The sequence below is a fragment of the Aulonocara sp. 'chitande type north' Nkhata Bay genome, linkage group LG1 (genome assembly GCF_057382095.1).
Source record: "Aulonocara sp. 'chitande type north' Nkhata Bay isolate Kocher_YH1m ecotype deep benthic linkage group LG1, A_spYH_male_GT1.1, whole genome shotgun sequence".
Classification (NCBI taxonomy): Eukaryota; Metazoa; Chordata; class Actinopteri; order Cichliformes; family Cichlidae; genus Aulonocara; species Aulonocara sp. 'chitande type north' Nkhata Bay.
The window spans coordinates 12,608,882-12,622,255 of NC_141344.1; the positions used below are offsets into that span (position 1 = coordinate 12,608,882).

A 13,374-nucleotide genomic window follows, 5' to 3' on the forward strand; every position below is an offset into this window, starting at 1 on the left:
TGTGTCTAAATGCACTGACTTGCAGCCACACTCGCTTATCTGCACATTCTCATACACACGCACACCTTCATACATCAAGTTACTTTTTGCACAACCAGCTGTCTTTGTTGTACTTTTCTATTGCACTGTTGTGTCTGCATCGTTTTGTTCTGTCTGGTGTTGCACTGTTTTTGTTTTGATTTGTTTTTTTGCAATTTTTGCACACTTGGATTTTATGTAGTCCTGTGTTGATTGGCTGTTATAGGTTACATGTTGCGCCATGATCTTGGAGGAACAGTCTCACTTCACTGTGTACTCTAAATGAAATGAAATGACAATAAAGCCACTTGACTTGGGAAAAAAAAGTGTGATTGGCTAACTAGATATTTGTGTTACCAAGCAGTTGAACAAGTGCAACAAGTGGTTTGACAAGTAGCACTAACATGTAGACTTTAAACAAAGATGGGCACCTGCTCGTCTGATTCCAACATCATCTTGAAATTTAATGCCAGTCCTCAAGGCTCACATTATTTTGCCTCTCACAGACATAAAACTGGATTAGTTCTCTAGTTTTAGGATTTGTGTAAACATCTTATGTGTTGCATTTATATAGAAAATGTGCAACCCTGAGCATATTTAAAGTATAAGGTTATGAGTTACTGCTTTGTTTCCACATCTAAAATGACACAAGAGCCCCAAACATAAACCGTAATCTGTAGCGCAAAAATGGACTTCCACATGCATGTGTCAAAACATGTATTTATTCATTTATTTAAAAAAAATTAAAATAAAGTGCCTTTTATGTACAATATAATAAAAACAACAGTCACAATCTCAATGATACAAAAAAATACAGTTCACAATGTTATTTGTACACAACAAATAATAATAATAAAAAAAAAGAAATCATGCAGGCAAGACCACATTTGTCTAATCGTTATTCAGTCAACTAAGCTTATGATGTTCGATACGCTGAGGCGAGGCTGTCGCCGTCTCATGGCTGAGCTGATATGGAGGATCTGGAGCTGTGCTTGCATCTTGTTCACGTACTATACCATGCAGCACAAATGGTTTATTAACTGTATGATGTCGTTTCTTTGCATTTATGACTGAAGAAATAAAATCCTAAAAAAGATGTTGCAATGGATTGCCTACTTAAGCCATTTTAGGAAAATATACTGCAGTAGGTGTTCTACAAATATATAGTTGGCTACATTCATATCCAGTACAGTATGTTGCATTAATAAGGAGCTACTCAAAACTGTTGTACTACTGTTTGCCTTTTATGGAAAAGGCCCATCATTGATAAATATGCAAAGCTATCACACAGTATATATTTCATCTAAGCTTATTAATTGGCAAGGTCCAACTGCATTTTAACTTCAGCATTTCTAAACGAGATCAGGTGGTGTATTGTTAAATAGGTGACCTCACCAGAGGAAGTGATGCTTCCAATGTGTACAGCACCATTTTTTTTCTTAGATGAGCAAAGGCTGCAGAATGGTACAAGATTTTGAGCAGCTCCCAGTCTAGTTAGCAGGTTAAGTTAATGGTGGCTTAGGTGAATTTGTAAATCTACTGTTGACCCGTGTTGCGTTGTGGAGTTAAAGATGCCCACTGAGGGCTACAATCACGCCATTCACCATGTTTCTATTGGTGAGGTCACTGCTGGGTAGTGTACAATGTGGCACGTGGCTAAAGGCAGAGCAATGTGATATCCAAAGGCATTTTATGCTGTGAAGTTATCCACCAAACAAATCAAAGCAGGCTACCAAGATATCATATAGTTTAGAAAAATCTGTGTTAGCAGAAATGGAAAAACACAAGCCTTCTGGAATCAGTTTCATTTTGGTTATCCATCTGTTGGCAAATGCAATACTCTGGTTTGTTTGCTTGGTCTCAGCTTGCAATAGTTTTGGAAAAGAATATTTGTTTTCTTGCTGAGAGTTAGATAAGATTGATATCGCGCTCGTATTTATGCACTACAGCTAGAAGCCTGATACCCCAGCTTAGCACAAAGTCTGAAAAAAAGGAGGAACCAGCTTGTCTGCTCATACCAGCATATGCAAAGCCAACGGCAGAAAAGACTGCATCTGCTTTTGATAAATAGTCTAAAGCCAAAGTGTTAAAAATTGATACTTTAAGGGAACTTTTTAGGCTGACACCTAAAGCACAATTTGTCTAATGGCTACTTGAGGCTGGACCCAAAGATAAGTTGATCCCCATGTCAAAACTCCCAACTTCAAGGCAGAAATAATCATGTTCACAGCCTGGTACAGAAATTACTTCAGTAATTTTCCTGTTTAAATTCCATTAAAATGATATTTATGAAAGTGGCAGCTTGAATGACAGATCAATGCTGACACGGGCGCTTGTAGCTGCTAGCTGTATGCTCGTTGCTCAAATGAGGGGTGTGCTATGAAGGTTATAGTTTCGCAGCCATTTTAAGCAAAAAAAAAAAAAAAAAATCAGTTTTCAGAATCATAAAGGAGGCTCTCCTTTCACCTGGCTAGATCACTGTGGTAACTTCAGGTGAAAATAGAACCCTAACCTTAATTATACGTTTAAAGTTTCAAGGTAAAATTGTTATTTTATTTATGACATGCTTCAATGTCTGATCTAGATTTTCTGTTGGGAGTCATGCTTTATATAAACAACCTGCTCAATCATTGTAAGTCATTTTTAAACTATCAAGTTTCAGAGTTTGAATGTGCAGCTGTCATATGAGAAATAAACAGCAGCACTGAAACTGCAATAAAAAAAAATACAAGTTGAGTTTATTCATTTTGCCACTTGGTACCCTTGTGATGATCATGAATTCACAAGATTAACAACTTTTGGATTATTACTGTCATTTTCTTCGCAGCTCTGGTTTAGCAATTTACTGTCATTTTTTAAAATAATAATCTTTAGAGATGTGCCCACTCCTCTCATAATGTGACTGGAGTAGATGTGACTCAGTTGATCCGTTTTGAGTGGAAGAAAAGTCAAATGACACGTGAAAAGCTCCTTTTTGCATGAGCAGAACCTGAAGCAGAGAGCTCGCGGTAACACTGAAAGTTGATAACCATCATTGTGATACTCGTCACCTCTGCCGCAGGTTTTAGGTTTTGTGAAGCCCACTAATGCAAAGACTGGCTACGCTGAAGTTGTTTCATAGTTCACAGCCGTGGACCTTTTAATTATGTCTGTGGTGCAATTTGAAGGTTTTAAATGCACCAATAAGACAAAAATTATAAAATGTTAAAATCAAGGCTTCAGAAGAGGGCTTTAAAACCAACGGGTAGACTTGGTCCATCTTTTTTTATTATATACGTTTCATAATGGCAGACTAAGATTACCTTTGGACAAAGTCAGACAGAGTTTCTCCCTTTTAATGCTAAGCTAAAGTAACTAACTGGAAGCTGTAGCATCACATTAACTACAGGAAAAAAAAAAAAGATGTTGATCTCTTCATCAAACTTTCATCAGTAGCATGAAAAACCCCCATCTCTGTCCTGCTTTGATGTGCTTGAGTGAAAACTAGTCCAGATGCTAAACTAACAGCGTGGTCAAATGTTTTCTAAATTAGGCAGTAAAGCACTATTAAAGAAGAAGAAAAATAAAATAAAATTAAAAAAAAAAAAAAAAAAAAAAAAATCACCAGTGTTCACTCTCTAGTTTCACGACTATCTCTACAACACATCTTGCACAAGGTCCCTTAAAACACACAATATTAAGCACAGGTACTGTATATACACACACAACAAAAACCTAAGAAACAAAGGAAACACTGACCACTGTTGCGCAGTATGCTGTGCAGTTACTTTGTCAACTTGTAGCAGTTACATAACATTTCATCTGCTCAGTGTTTGAAAAAGCAAAGTTTTGATCCTGCATGACACTGGAATATATATTGTAGGCTTACATAATCAATACAGTGACCTGGTGTTGTAGTCTAAGACATGTGGTGCCATGTTGTCCTTACGGCTGTGTAAATGTTTCTCATTCAGATTTACACAACATGATCGGAGTTCTGCATCTTTGGAAAATTCTGCTCGTTAAGTCTCAAAAGTCTAAGCAATGTGGGTGCGAGAGTGTTTGCGATGGCTGCACTGGTCCCTGTAATAACTGATTACTAAAAATTTTCCTTAGCAGCCATACCGTCCACCTCAGTAGTTGCATTTCTTGGAACAAGCTCTGATTTTAGTGAAATGTGCAAACCTGTAAGTATTCAACACCCTGATTACTTGTGCTTTCACATTTATGTCACCTCGACTTTGACTGAGTGTGGCGAGTCTGGGACCTGTAACCTGGTGGGGGCGGGGTCAAACTGAGCTAATACAAAAGGTCTGTGTATCTATGCCATGATATCATACAGCTGTAGTCTGGACAAGAGAACTCGCAACATTTCCTTTCCCCTACAGCAGCATTAGTTATTACTTATTCTGTAAGTTTTACATTTCGAGTGGCTTGATTAGCACTTAAAGTAGACAAGCTGAGCTCAACCGTCTCAGATGTGTCTCGGTGAGATGGCAGAAGGAAAACTGGAATATTTTCACACCTGACAACCACATGGCACGTAATCGCCATGTAAAACATTTGGCCCCGGTTCAAAATTTACAACAATTATTTTGCCCAACACAGTCCGTAAAGTCTGCTATGAGCTAACAGTCTTAGAAATCCCCAACCTTGCACTTTACATTTATTTATTATTAGTGCCACAATACTTTTAGCGAAACCCATTCCCTGGGTCCGTCATCATGTGCTCTTTGACAGTGATCAATGCTAACACAAAGCATGAGATGGGCATGTGAGAATGGCACTATTGCATTTAGATAAGACAATAAAGTTATTTTTGTTTAGCTTTTTTTGGCACAGTGCACAACGATGATTTTGGTGCTGCCCCAAATGTGGTGGAGGTGTAGCTGTCCCCATTTCTTTTTGTTCCTTTGCCTCTCTGCACTTGGAATTTCAGTTCCATTAAAACAAAACAAACAAATACGCACACGCACATAAAAAAAGGGGGCAGCTGTTTTTAAGTCCATTTAGAAACCCATCATGGAATCTGCAGGTCAACACTCAAGAGCAGGGCTGACTCAGATGAGCGAAAATGCAACCGTCTCTCTAAATCATCTGTGGTGCAGTTTTGTTTGAGTGAAACAGACTTTCTCTCGACGACAACATACATTCAGGAGGTAAACGTCAGCATATAGGCGTAGCATCATATATAATTACACATATTCTATCATCTTAACGTTGCAGTCCTTTTTCATTGAGACAGTGGTGTGGCGTATTCTCCTCCTCCGCTTCAGCTTTCATCTTATTTATCCTCATACAGTCATGACGTTTATTCAGCGAATGGGGACAAATGTGTTTATGACTTGTGTCCATAATCCGTGGATCTTAATGAATATGCATTTCATGTACTATAATACTTCTAAACCTGAACTCTTGGTCACCATGTAGCTGTAGCTTGGCTCTAGTGTGCATAATAACAGACGTGTGGCTGCCACACTCTGCAGAGAATGTGCAAGATTACTCAAACAGGGCTGGGTAAAATATAAATATTTTTAAATTCGCTGTCTGTGGTTGTAATAGTATATGATGTATATCTAGACTAGACAACTTTTTATTGTTGCATACCTAAAAAGACAGTGTGATAAACATTGGAACTAAAAGGTCTTCTGTTTATCTTTTTATTTTATTGTTTTTTATCCCCCATATTGCCCAGCCTTATGCTCACCCACATATGGTGTTAGTGGCCATGAGAATGACTCCAAGAAAGAAAAAAGTAATGTGTGAGAATTATTCTTAGCAGCTGCCATGGTTCCTGATCCTGGCTCAAACTGGAGTATTGTGCTGCTTCATTTTTTTCTGCCTTACACAGCAAACCGGACCGACCTCTGGCTTCGGAGTGGAAATGACTAAACAAAATGACCTCCACTCTGATCACAGAACTAAGATGACAAAAATAAAAGATGTGCTGTGATATAGGAGGATGTCTGGGTCTCCTCTCCTTTGCTCGGTGGCCTGTATCCCTCGTGAAGATACAGGGTGTCGTCGCTTAATGAATGCTGTGCTCTCAGACGATGGAGTCTTTGATCTCAGAGCCTAACCTCACTCTGGGCCGAGGGCAGGTTGGGGAGTATTCCACGTGGCTCTCTTTCAGGTTAAGCGGCCGCCTGTCGGAGGCCTCGGAGAAGCTCTTGCTGTTATCTGGCGAGGACTCGTGTGTCGGCGTGCTGCAGATGTAGTTGTCGTTTAACGTCTGGTAGCCCTTGTGATCTGAAGTAGAAACGGGGATTGTGTTACCGTTAAGCGGTAAACTCTCTGTGGGCTTTCCAACTATCCGTGGCTTCTTCTGCTGCATGTTAGGGCACTCGCCCTGCTTCAGCATGGACTTCATGTGGTCACGGTTCCTGTAGATGACGAACAAGGAGAACACCACGAGGGAGAAGGCCAACAGAGCGCACACCACAATCAGCTCGTTCCAGTACGTCTTCGTATGGACCTGCTCAGAGCGAGACTCGCCAGGCAGGATGATGGTCTCCTCGCGCGTGATGTGAGGCGTGCGGGAGTGACCAATCAGAGTGGTACTCTCCTGGCGTGGTTCTGCCCTCACACAGTAGTTGGCCAACAGCTGGTGGAAGCCCTCCTCTTCTGACCAGCACTGATAGGTCTCAATCCTTTCAGACTGAGCCACAACTACCAGGTTTCCCTCGGGGGTAGCATAGAGGAACTGGCTGGCGCTATCACTGTAACGCCACCTCCTCTGTGCCAGGTTGGACCGCAGCTTACATGGCAGGACTCTAAATGTGTTGGCTGGGATGGTAATGAGCTGACAAGGGGAGCCACCTACAAACAAAAATAAAAGGAATGTTGTTTCAAAACACTGAAACATGCCAGTAATTTGACCAACTGCATACCGACTCGGGATGTAATGAATCTTTTAACCCACAGTTTGGTTCAGACCTCAGCTGAGTAGGGATTGAATAGGGAAAGAAGAAGAAAAACACTTGCATGATCACTTGATTAATTACTGGCAATTAGCAATAGCATATGTTAAGACCACTAAGCCTATATTTACACACATGCTGTGTAAACCAACACAAAACATCCTTAATAAGACAGACAGAAGACAGAACATCTAACATGAGATTTTGTGTGTTTCTATCACAACTCATCTTGGTTTTATAAACCTGGCAGTCATGATTAAGAAAGTCTCATTTAAAGGTGTAGTTTCACATTCCAAGAATGAGGAGATCAATTAATTTTAAGCTACAGCCAGGACGAGTTAGCTTAGCTCATTAGCTTAGCTTAGACCGACTTGAAGACACAAAGAATATAAACAGAAAGCATGGCTCTTTTCTTAAATAATAAAGAGCCACCCATGAAGCTAACAAATTAACACCATATTTCTATTTCTATTTCTATTACTTAAATCCATTTAAAATCTTATGTGCATAAAACACATCAGCAAAAACATTTTAGTTTCAACACCATTCAACTATTTTCTGCCACTTATCTGGGTTTGGGTCAGACCTACCTCCCCCTAGCCATCTCCCTCCAGCTTTCACAGGATGACACCGAGGTGTTCCCAATCCAACTTAGAGATCTAATCTCTAGTCTCAGTAGGACATACGGAGAAAACCTCACCTAGCAGGTGTCCAGGAGGCACCCTAGTTGGATACCCAAAATCACCTGAGGGTAGGAATGTAGATGGGCTAGTAAATCAACAGCCTTGTTTTCATGTACAGGACTCTCTTCCCCATTTTAGACTAGTACAGCACCCGTATCACTGTTGCACCAATCTGTTTCCTGCTCCTCTCTCCCCTTACTTGTGAATAAGACCCTAAAATTCCTCAACTCCTCTATTTGAGGCTACAAGTAATTTCTCAATCAAAGTGGGGAATCCACCTTTTTACAGCTGTGAACCAAAGTCTCAGTCATGGAGGTGCTGATTTTCATACACACCGTTTGAGCCCACGACCCACAGGGAAGAGAAATATGACGTATTGCTGGCATTAAGAACGAAGTTCACACTGTGGTTGTACAGGAACTGGAAAGCCTGCAACAGCTGACCCAATATCCCATACTCCTGAACTACTCCCCACTAGACAAGCTTAGGGGTTTGGTCAAATGACTTTTCCCCAAGTCCAGGAAACCCATGCAGTTATACAAACTCCTACAGACTCAAGAATACCGTCAAGTAGACAGATCTAGGATGAAAACTATTGCTTCTCCTGTATCTGAGGTACAAGGTTTAGTAGACAAATTTTTAATCTTTAATCTTTTTTTTTCTGAATGCTGAGCCAATTGTCTTTATATCCATTAAATATAAGCCTGAAGCTCCTACTACAGCACTTTAAATTCAAAACTGGAATTTGGAAAACAACTTGCATGAATATGCAACTTGTTTTTTCTTACAACTGTATGTGCATGACTTGACAGTAGTGGCAACATGTTTTTGTGAACTCTAAGTGCATGCTGTTTGTGCGTGAGGTGACAGACACACTTAAATTAAAGGCCACTGTGCAGAAAGAACACACTCACGAGAAGCTACTGGTCTGGCAGATCTGGGGTTAGGAAGAGTCCTGTTGCAAATAGCTGATGTGTCAGCCTCCTCCACGTCCTGCTGCCAGTGGCTGAGGCAAAACATACCAAACAAAAACAACAGGCAGATGTAATGACAGGCACCTTACATTACATTACTAATGTCTCCTATCGCAATCGCCAAGTCTTTCATTTAAAACTTACTAATACAGTGACTAATGTTGTTCTAAAATTAACACTAAGGGACATAAAGCAGATCCTTGAATGCTTATTTTGTGTGTTTGTTTGGGTAGACGTTCAAAGAAAAAAGCGCATTCGTAGAAAAGACATAAGGTTGAGCAACGAGGAATTTTTATCCTCGCATATTTTCCTGCTTTTAACAGTAAAAGGCACAGTGTAATTATGTCTTCCTCCTGCGTGCTGTAGTTCTCACCTGTCAGGTGGAGCCATCCTGACATCCTGGCACAGTTGTCCGGTCCAGGCGCAATAAGGGTCTCTGGACAGCACACACTCACCACAGCTCAGGTAGTTGGAGCAGTTAGCTACAGGAACCTCCACCAGGCCAGAGTAAGATGACACAAACAAGAGACCCTGTAGAGGAGGGGGGAGGGGAGGGGGGAGTGCATTTCAGATCTAACTACAATATAAAAGGTAAAAAACATTCTGCTTTTGGTTGCAGAGTAAGACGAAAAATGCTAAACAATTAATTACAACAGAAAAGCATAACCTACACAATGGAGTAGTTCTGACCAGCTGTTCTCTTGATACCATCTGAGGAGCATCTTTAGCACTTTTACTACCTACATCTGTGCATCAGATATGCATTTGCAACATTAATGTTCCTGTCATAGTGACGCACGGCTCCCCCTTGTTCCCAAATATACAATCTATATTTAGACCAGCTTTTCTGGCCCTTGTATTAGACAGACACCATAAGCATTCTGTCTTAGCCTTTCATTTCCCTATTTGGAGCTAAGAATACACTCACAAACAGTATCTCAGACTTTATTAGAATTACATAATCTAAGATAAGATTTCGGTTTGGCTGCTCGCCCCGAGAGAGGCCATTATGTAATAAAGAGAGAAAAGGTAATGAAATTTAGCTCTGGGTAAAATGCCAGAGAGGATCATAAACTCCGTTCCAGACGGTGCTATAACTTACAGGAAAACTCAATGGAATGGCCCCTGTGGAAAGAAGATGTCTGAAGCCAGTTTGTGCTCTGATAAAGAGCGCTCTTCCACATTTTCATTAGTTGTAAATTAAACACCAAACATTCGAAAATGGGATAAAGTATTTATTATAAATGGATACAAAGCAACACGGCCACTATGGTTGTATTACACTGTTATTAAGTTGTAGTAAATCAATTTTACCTTATTTTCTGCTTTAAACACTGCTAATGATCAAGAAGACACCTTCAGAGTCTAAAAATAAAGGCAAGAGAAGAGTGCCAAAAGAAGGGCTAGCTGTTTTAATGTCCACATGATAGCCGGTGAACTTTTAAAAACTCAACCTTTAAAACATTCTTACCATTTAAAGTTAGCTTTGACTGGTGGTTTTGACTGACAGGTGGATGCGGACACAGATGTCTGTATCTCGTGGTCGTTTCTTAGGGTTAAACTCTGTTAACTGAAGCCAGTGAACTTGACCTTTCGACTCTTTAATAAAAAGATCAGTGTGGCTGCTTTACCAGGTGTAACAGTTAAGTTTAACATCCAGGCATCCATGAAAACAGAATTTATTACATTTAGCGGAGTTAGAAGTTAGCGTGAAGTTAGTTCACTAGTTTCCACCTAAACATGATATAGCATGTTCTGACTGAGAGATTTCTGAAAAAATTAAAACGTACAGCTCTGCTATCACTTCCAACATAAAGGAAGACAGAAAACTAAACAGCAGTGACTTTTTTAGGGTTACTGAAGTTGGACTAGCTGTTATATAATGATGTGGTACGTGATCGCTAGCAACACAGCTAAGTTAGCATAACATAAACACAGTGAAGCTGGAGGATGAACGCTAACTTTTTTTTTCCACTCGATTAAAGTTAAGGTGAGGGTTCACGATGGTTAGTGACAAATGCAATCACATGGCAATTCAGTCAGGAGAACAACTGAGACAATCCATCCATAATACGAGGTTAGTCATTAATATAGTGCAACAAAATGGGAATAGAGCAGCTGCGAGAGAATTCAACATTAATGAATCAATGGTACAGGAGTGGAGACAGCAAGAAGAATGAGTTGAGTAAAATTTGACTTATGACTTTGTTTCACTTAGTGCGCCTTATGTATAAAAACAGACCCGTTCATAGACAGTGCGCCTTATGGTATGAAAAATACGGTACTAAACCAAATGAAGTCTGTGGTCTACCTCAGGTGAGTGAAATTTTAGGTTTTTGTTTTATATGTTACTCAACAATAATGACCAGCACCTGTGTACTGATGAGTTCTGCTAAAAAAAGCTTGGCAGTGTTAGCTGATAAGCTCTCACTCTCTCTTGTCCTAATATGGTCACAAAAAAACAAAAAACAAAACAAAAACATGGAGGCAGCAAAGACACTAAATTTAACAAATTGGGAGTAGTTATACCCTTGTGGCTATGTTCATCTTTTATATACAGTGTATATGGTAAAGGTGGTGATTTACCCTTTGAGGATCAAGCTCAATGTGCTGCACTGGCTGCGGCTCAGCGAACAGAATCATCTCCTCTATAATGTGCATCTTGTCATTGGCATTGATGGCCTTATGGAGTTTTCCATCATCTGGAAGACACACAGAACAAGCGGAAGTGAGATATATAGTTTTCAGAGGACAGTTTTCTTCTGCTCTGTTTTTGTTCCTATTAAATGAAATGCTTGTAGAATATATTAGGCTCCACCTGTGCCAATAAAGAGCACATCATAAGCTCTCTCCATGCCCTGGATCTTGTGCACAGCGATCTGCGTGTAGCGTACGCTGCGTTTGAGCAGCAGCGGCGTGCTGCGGATCGCGCTGTCCATCAGGAAATGGTCCTTGACAAAGTTGAGCACTTTATCAGGCATGTGCAAGGATGACTGGATTCCCATTTGCCTGGCGTGGTTGGTCACGCACTGTGGGGAGAGTAAATAACAAAAAGAAGAAGAAGAAGAAGAAGAAAAAAAAAGAATCTCTGCTTATTATTTGAGCAGTACTGAAAAATGGATACAATACGATGGGGTGTTGAATTACATCTGACCTTGGCTTTAATTACTTAAGAACACAGAAATGAAAATGGAATCAGTGAGATAAGGAGCTTAAAACTACCACATTGGCTGATGGGTTTAATCATGTTCTTAAGCTGTATGTTCTATTTTTATGCTCTGAGGCATCTTTGGCTCTCGTACAACCCACAGCAGGACAGTACTTTCTGTTTTCCAGCAGACAAAGAAAATAAATGGGAAACATCTGCTTCACGTCAGACTTGTTCAACAGCCTAAAATAACACTACAGGTAGGACGGGATGTTTTGTTGGTGTGTTTAATATAGCTTTTGTACACACGACAACAAAGACAGCTCTTTATCCTCATTTATCTGTTACTGAATGAAGAGCCACAGAAAGAAGTTGTGTCTTGTTGCAGTGAATTGCACTGTTTGTCATAAGATATGGCCTTCACAACTCACCGCCCCAGGCCGTGGTTCTGGTACAGGGTGGTTGTAGGTGTACCACTGCTGTGTCTCCCTGTTAACCTCTCTGTAGCGCCCGCTGAAGGCTTTTTTCACCTGCTCCATAGTGAAGGCACAGACCGCGGAGCTTCCCGAGGCGCCTTTATACCTGTAAACGTATTAATGAGGATGTAAGGGTTTCAGCTGTGAACAACTGGTCAATGAACCAAAATGTTAACCTATCAGAACTCGACATCACACAATTTTCCACATGTTCTGAGATTTTTTTTGCAACTGCCATGATTTTATTCAAGAAACTGGAATGGCAGTTTCTCAATGGAGAACAGTTGCAGAGTGGGCGCATGAGCGATTTCCTTATTAAAACCTTTATTTTGTTGATACATTAACTAACCATTGGGATCACATTGGCTCGTATCAGCAGTTAAGCACATTACAGCTGCTCTAAATTCAGAGGAGCCAAGTGAAAAACAACAACTTGCCAAGTGTGAGCGCAGATATTAAATAAAAATTGGCTCTAGATGGGGTGTGTGCGAGCCACGCTTGTGTGTAAACTTTGACTGTAACAGTGTGACAAATCACAGTGTGTGCGCGCGATTTATGTCACTGTCACAGCTGACATACAGCACTGTCACAGTCTCAACCATCGCCTGCATTTGAGTCGTACCACTGAGAAGTGAAGACGCCGTAGAACACTGTGCTCTCCCAGCTGTCTCCCGTGGGCTTCAGGACAAACATGTCTTGGATAATGTTGAAGGGGAAGCCGTCATCGGGGAGGGAACACAGGAGCTGAGCCTTCAGGAAGGTAGTCCACTTTTTTTGCAGGACTCGCTCACCCCCTTTATCACCCTGAAAAAAAAGATTCAGCAAGTTTATTAGAGGACTTTATGTCCTTGTAATAATTTTCATTAGATTCTGGCAGGGGTTGCAATGGTTGTACAAGTCTGTACTTATTTTTGGACTTGAGTTGATAAAAAGTGTTACTTAATTATGACTGCATTATTCTGATATCTCCAGTTCATCTGAAGAAACCTTAAACATTTCACTAGAATCCTTTAACCAGGCTTTAACAACAGACAGCTGCACAAAGCTACCAGCAAAGACAACATGAGCACATGGTTAGATAGGATATCATTACATAACACAAGTATCTATTTCACAACTACAATTACACATCACAAAATAAATAAAACACAAGACGACTACATAAAGACAAAAAAC

General features: G+C 40.3%; 1 protein-coding gene across 1 annotated transcript in view; it reads right to left on the minus strand.

The window, feature by feature from the left end:
- Positions 1 to 726: 726 nt before the first annotated feature.
- The window catches only part of sema4bb (sema domain, immunoglobulin domain (Ig), transmembrane domain (TM) and short cytoplasmic domain, (semaphorin) 4Bb), a 53,334-nt gene continuing 40,686 nt past the window's right edge, over positions 727 to 13,374 (minus strand). Inside the window, exons 9-15 of the mRNA XM_086273517.1 lie at positions 12,821 to 13,002; positions 12,154 to 12,304; positions 11,393 to 11,603; positions 11,161 to 11,276; positions 8,948 to 9,105; positions 8,515 to 8,606; positions 727 to 6,816 (exon numbers count right to left, since the gene is read on the minus strand). Of these exons, the coding sequence (XP_086129643.1) occupies positions 6,044 to 6,816; positions 8,515 to 8,606; positions 8,948 to 9,105; positions 11,161 to 11,276; positions 11,393 to 11,603; positions 12,154 to 12,304; positions 12,821 to 13,002 (1,683 nt within the window). The 3' untranslated portion in view covers positions 727 to 6,043. The remainder of the gene's footprint in view (positions 6,817 to 8,514; positions 8,607 to 8,947; positions 9,106 to 11,160; positions 11,277 to 11,392; positions 11,604 to 12,153; positions 12,305 to 12,820; positions 13,003 to 13,374) is intronic.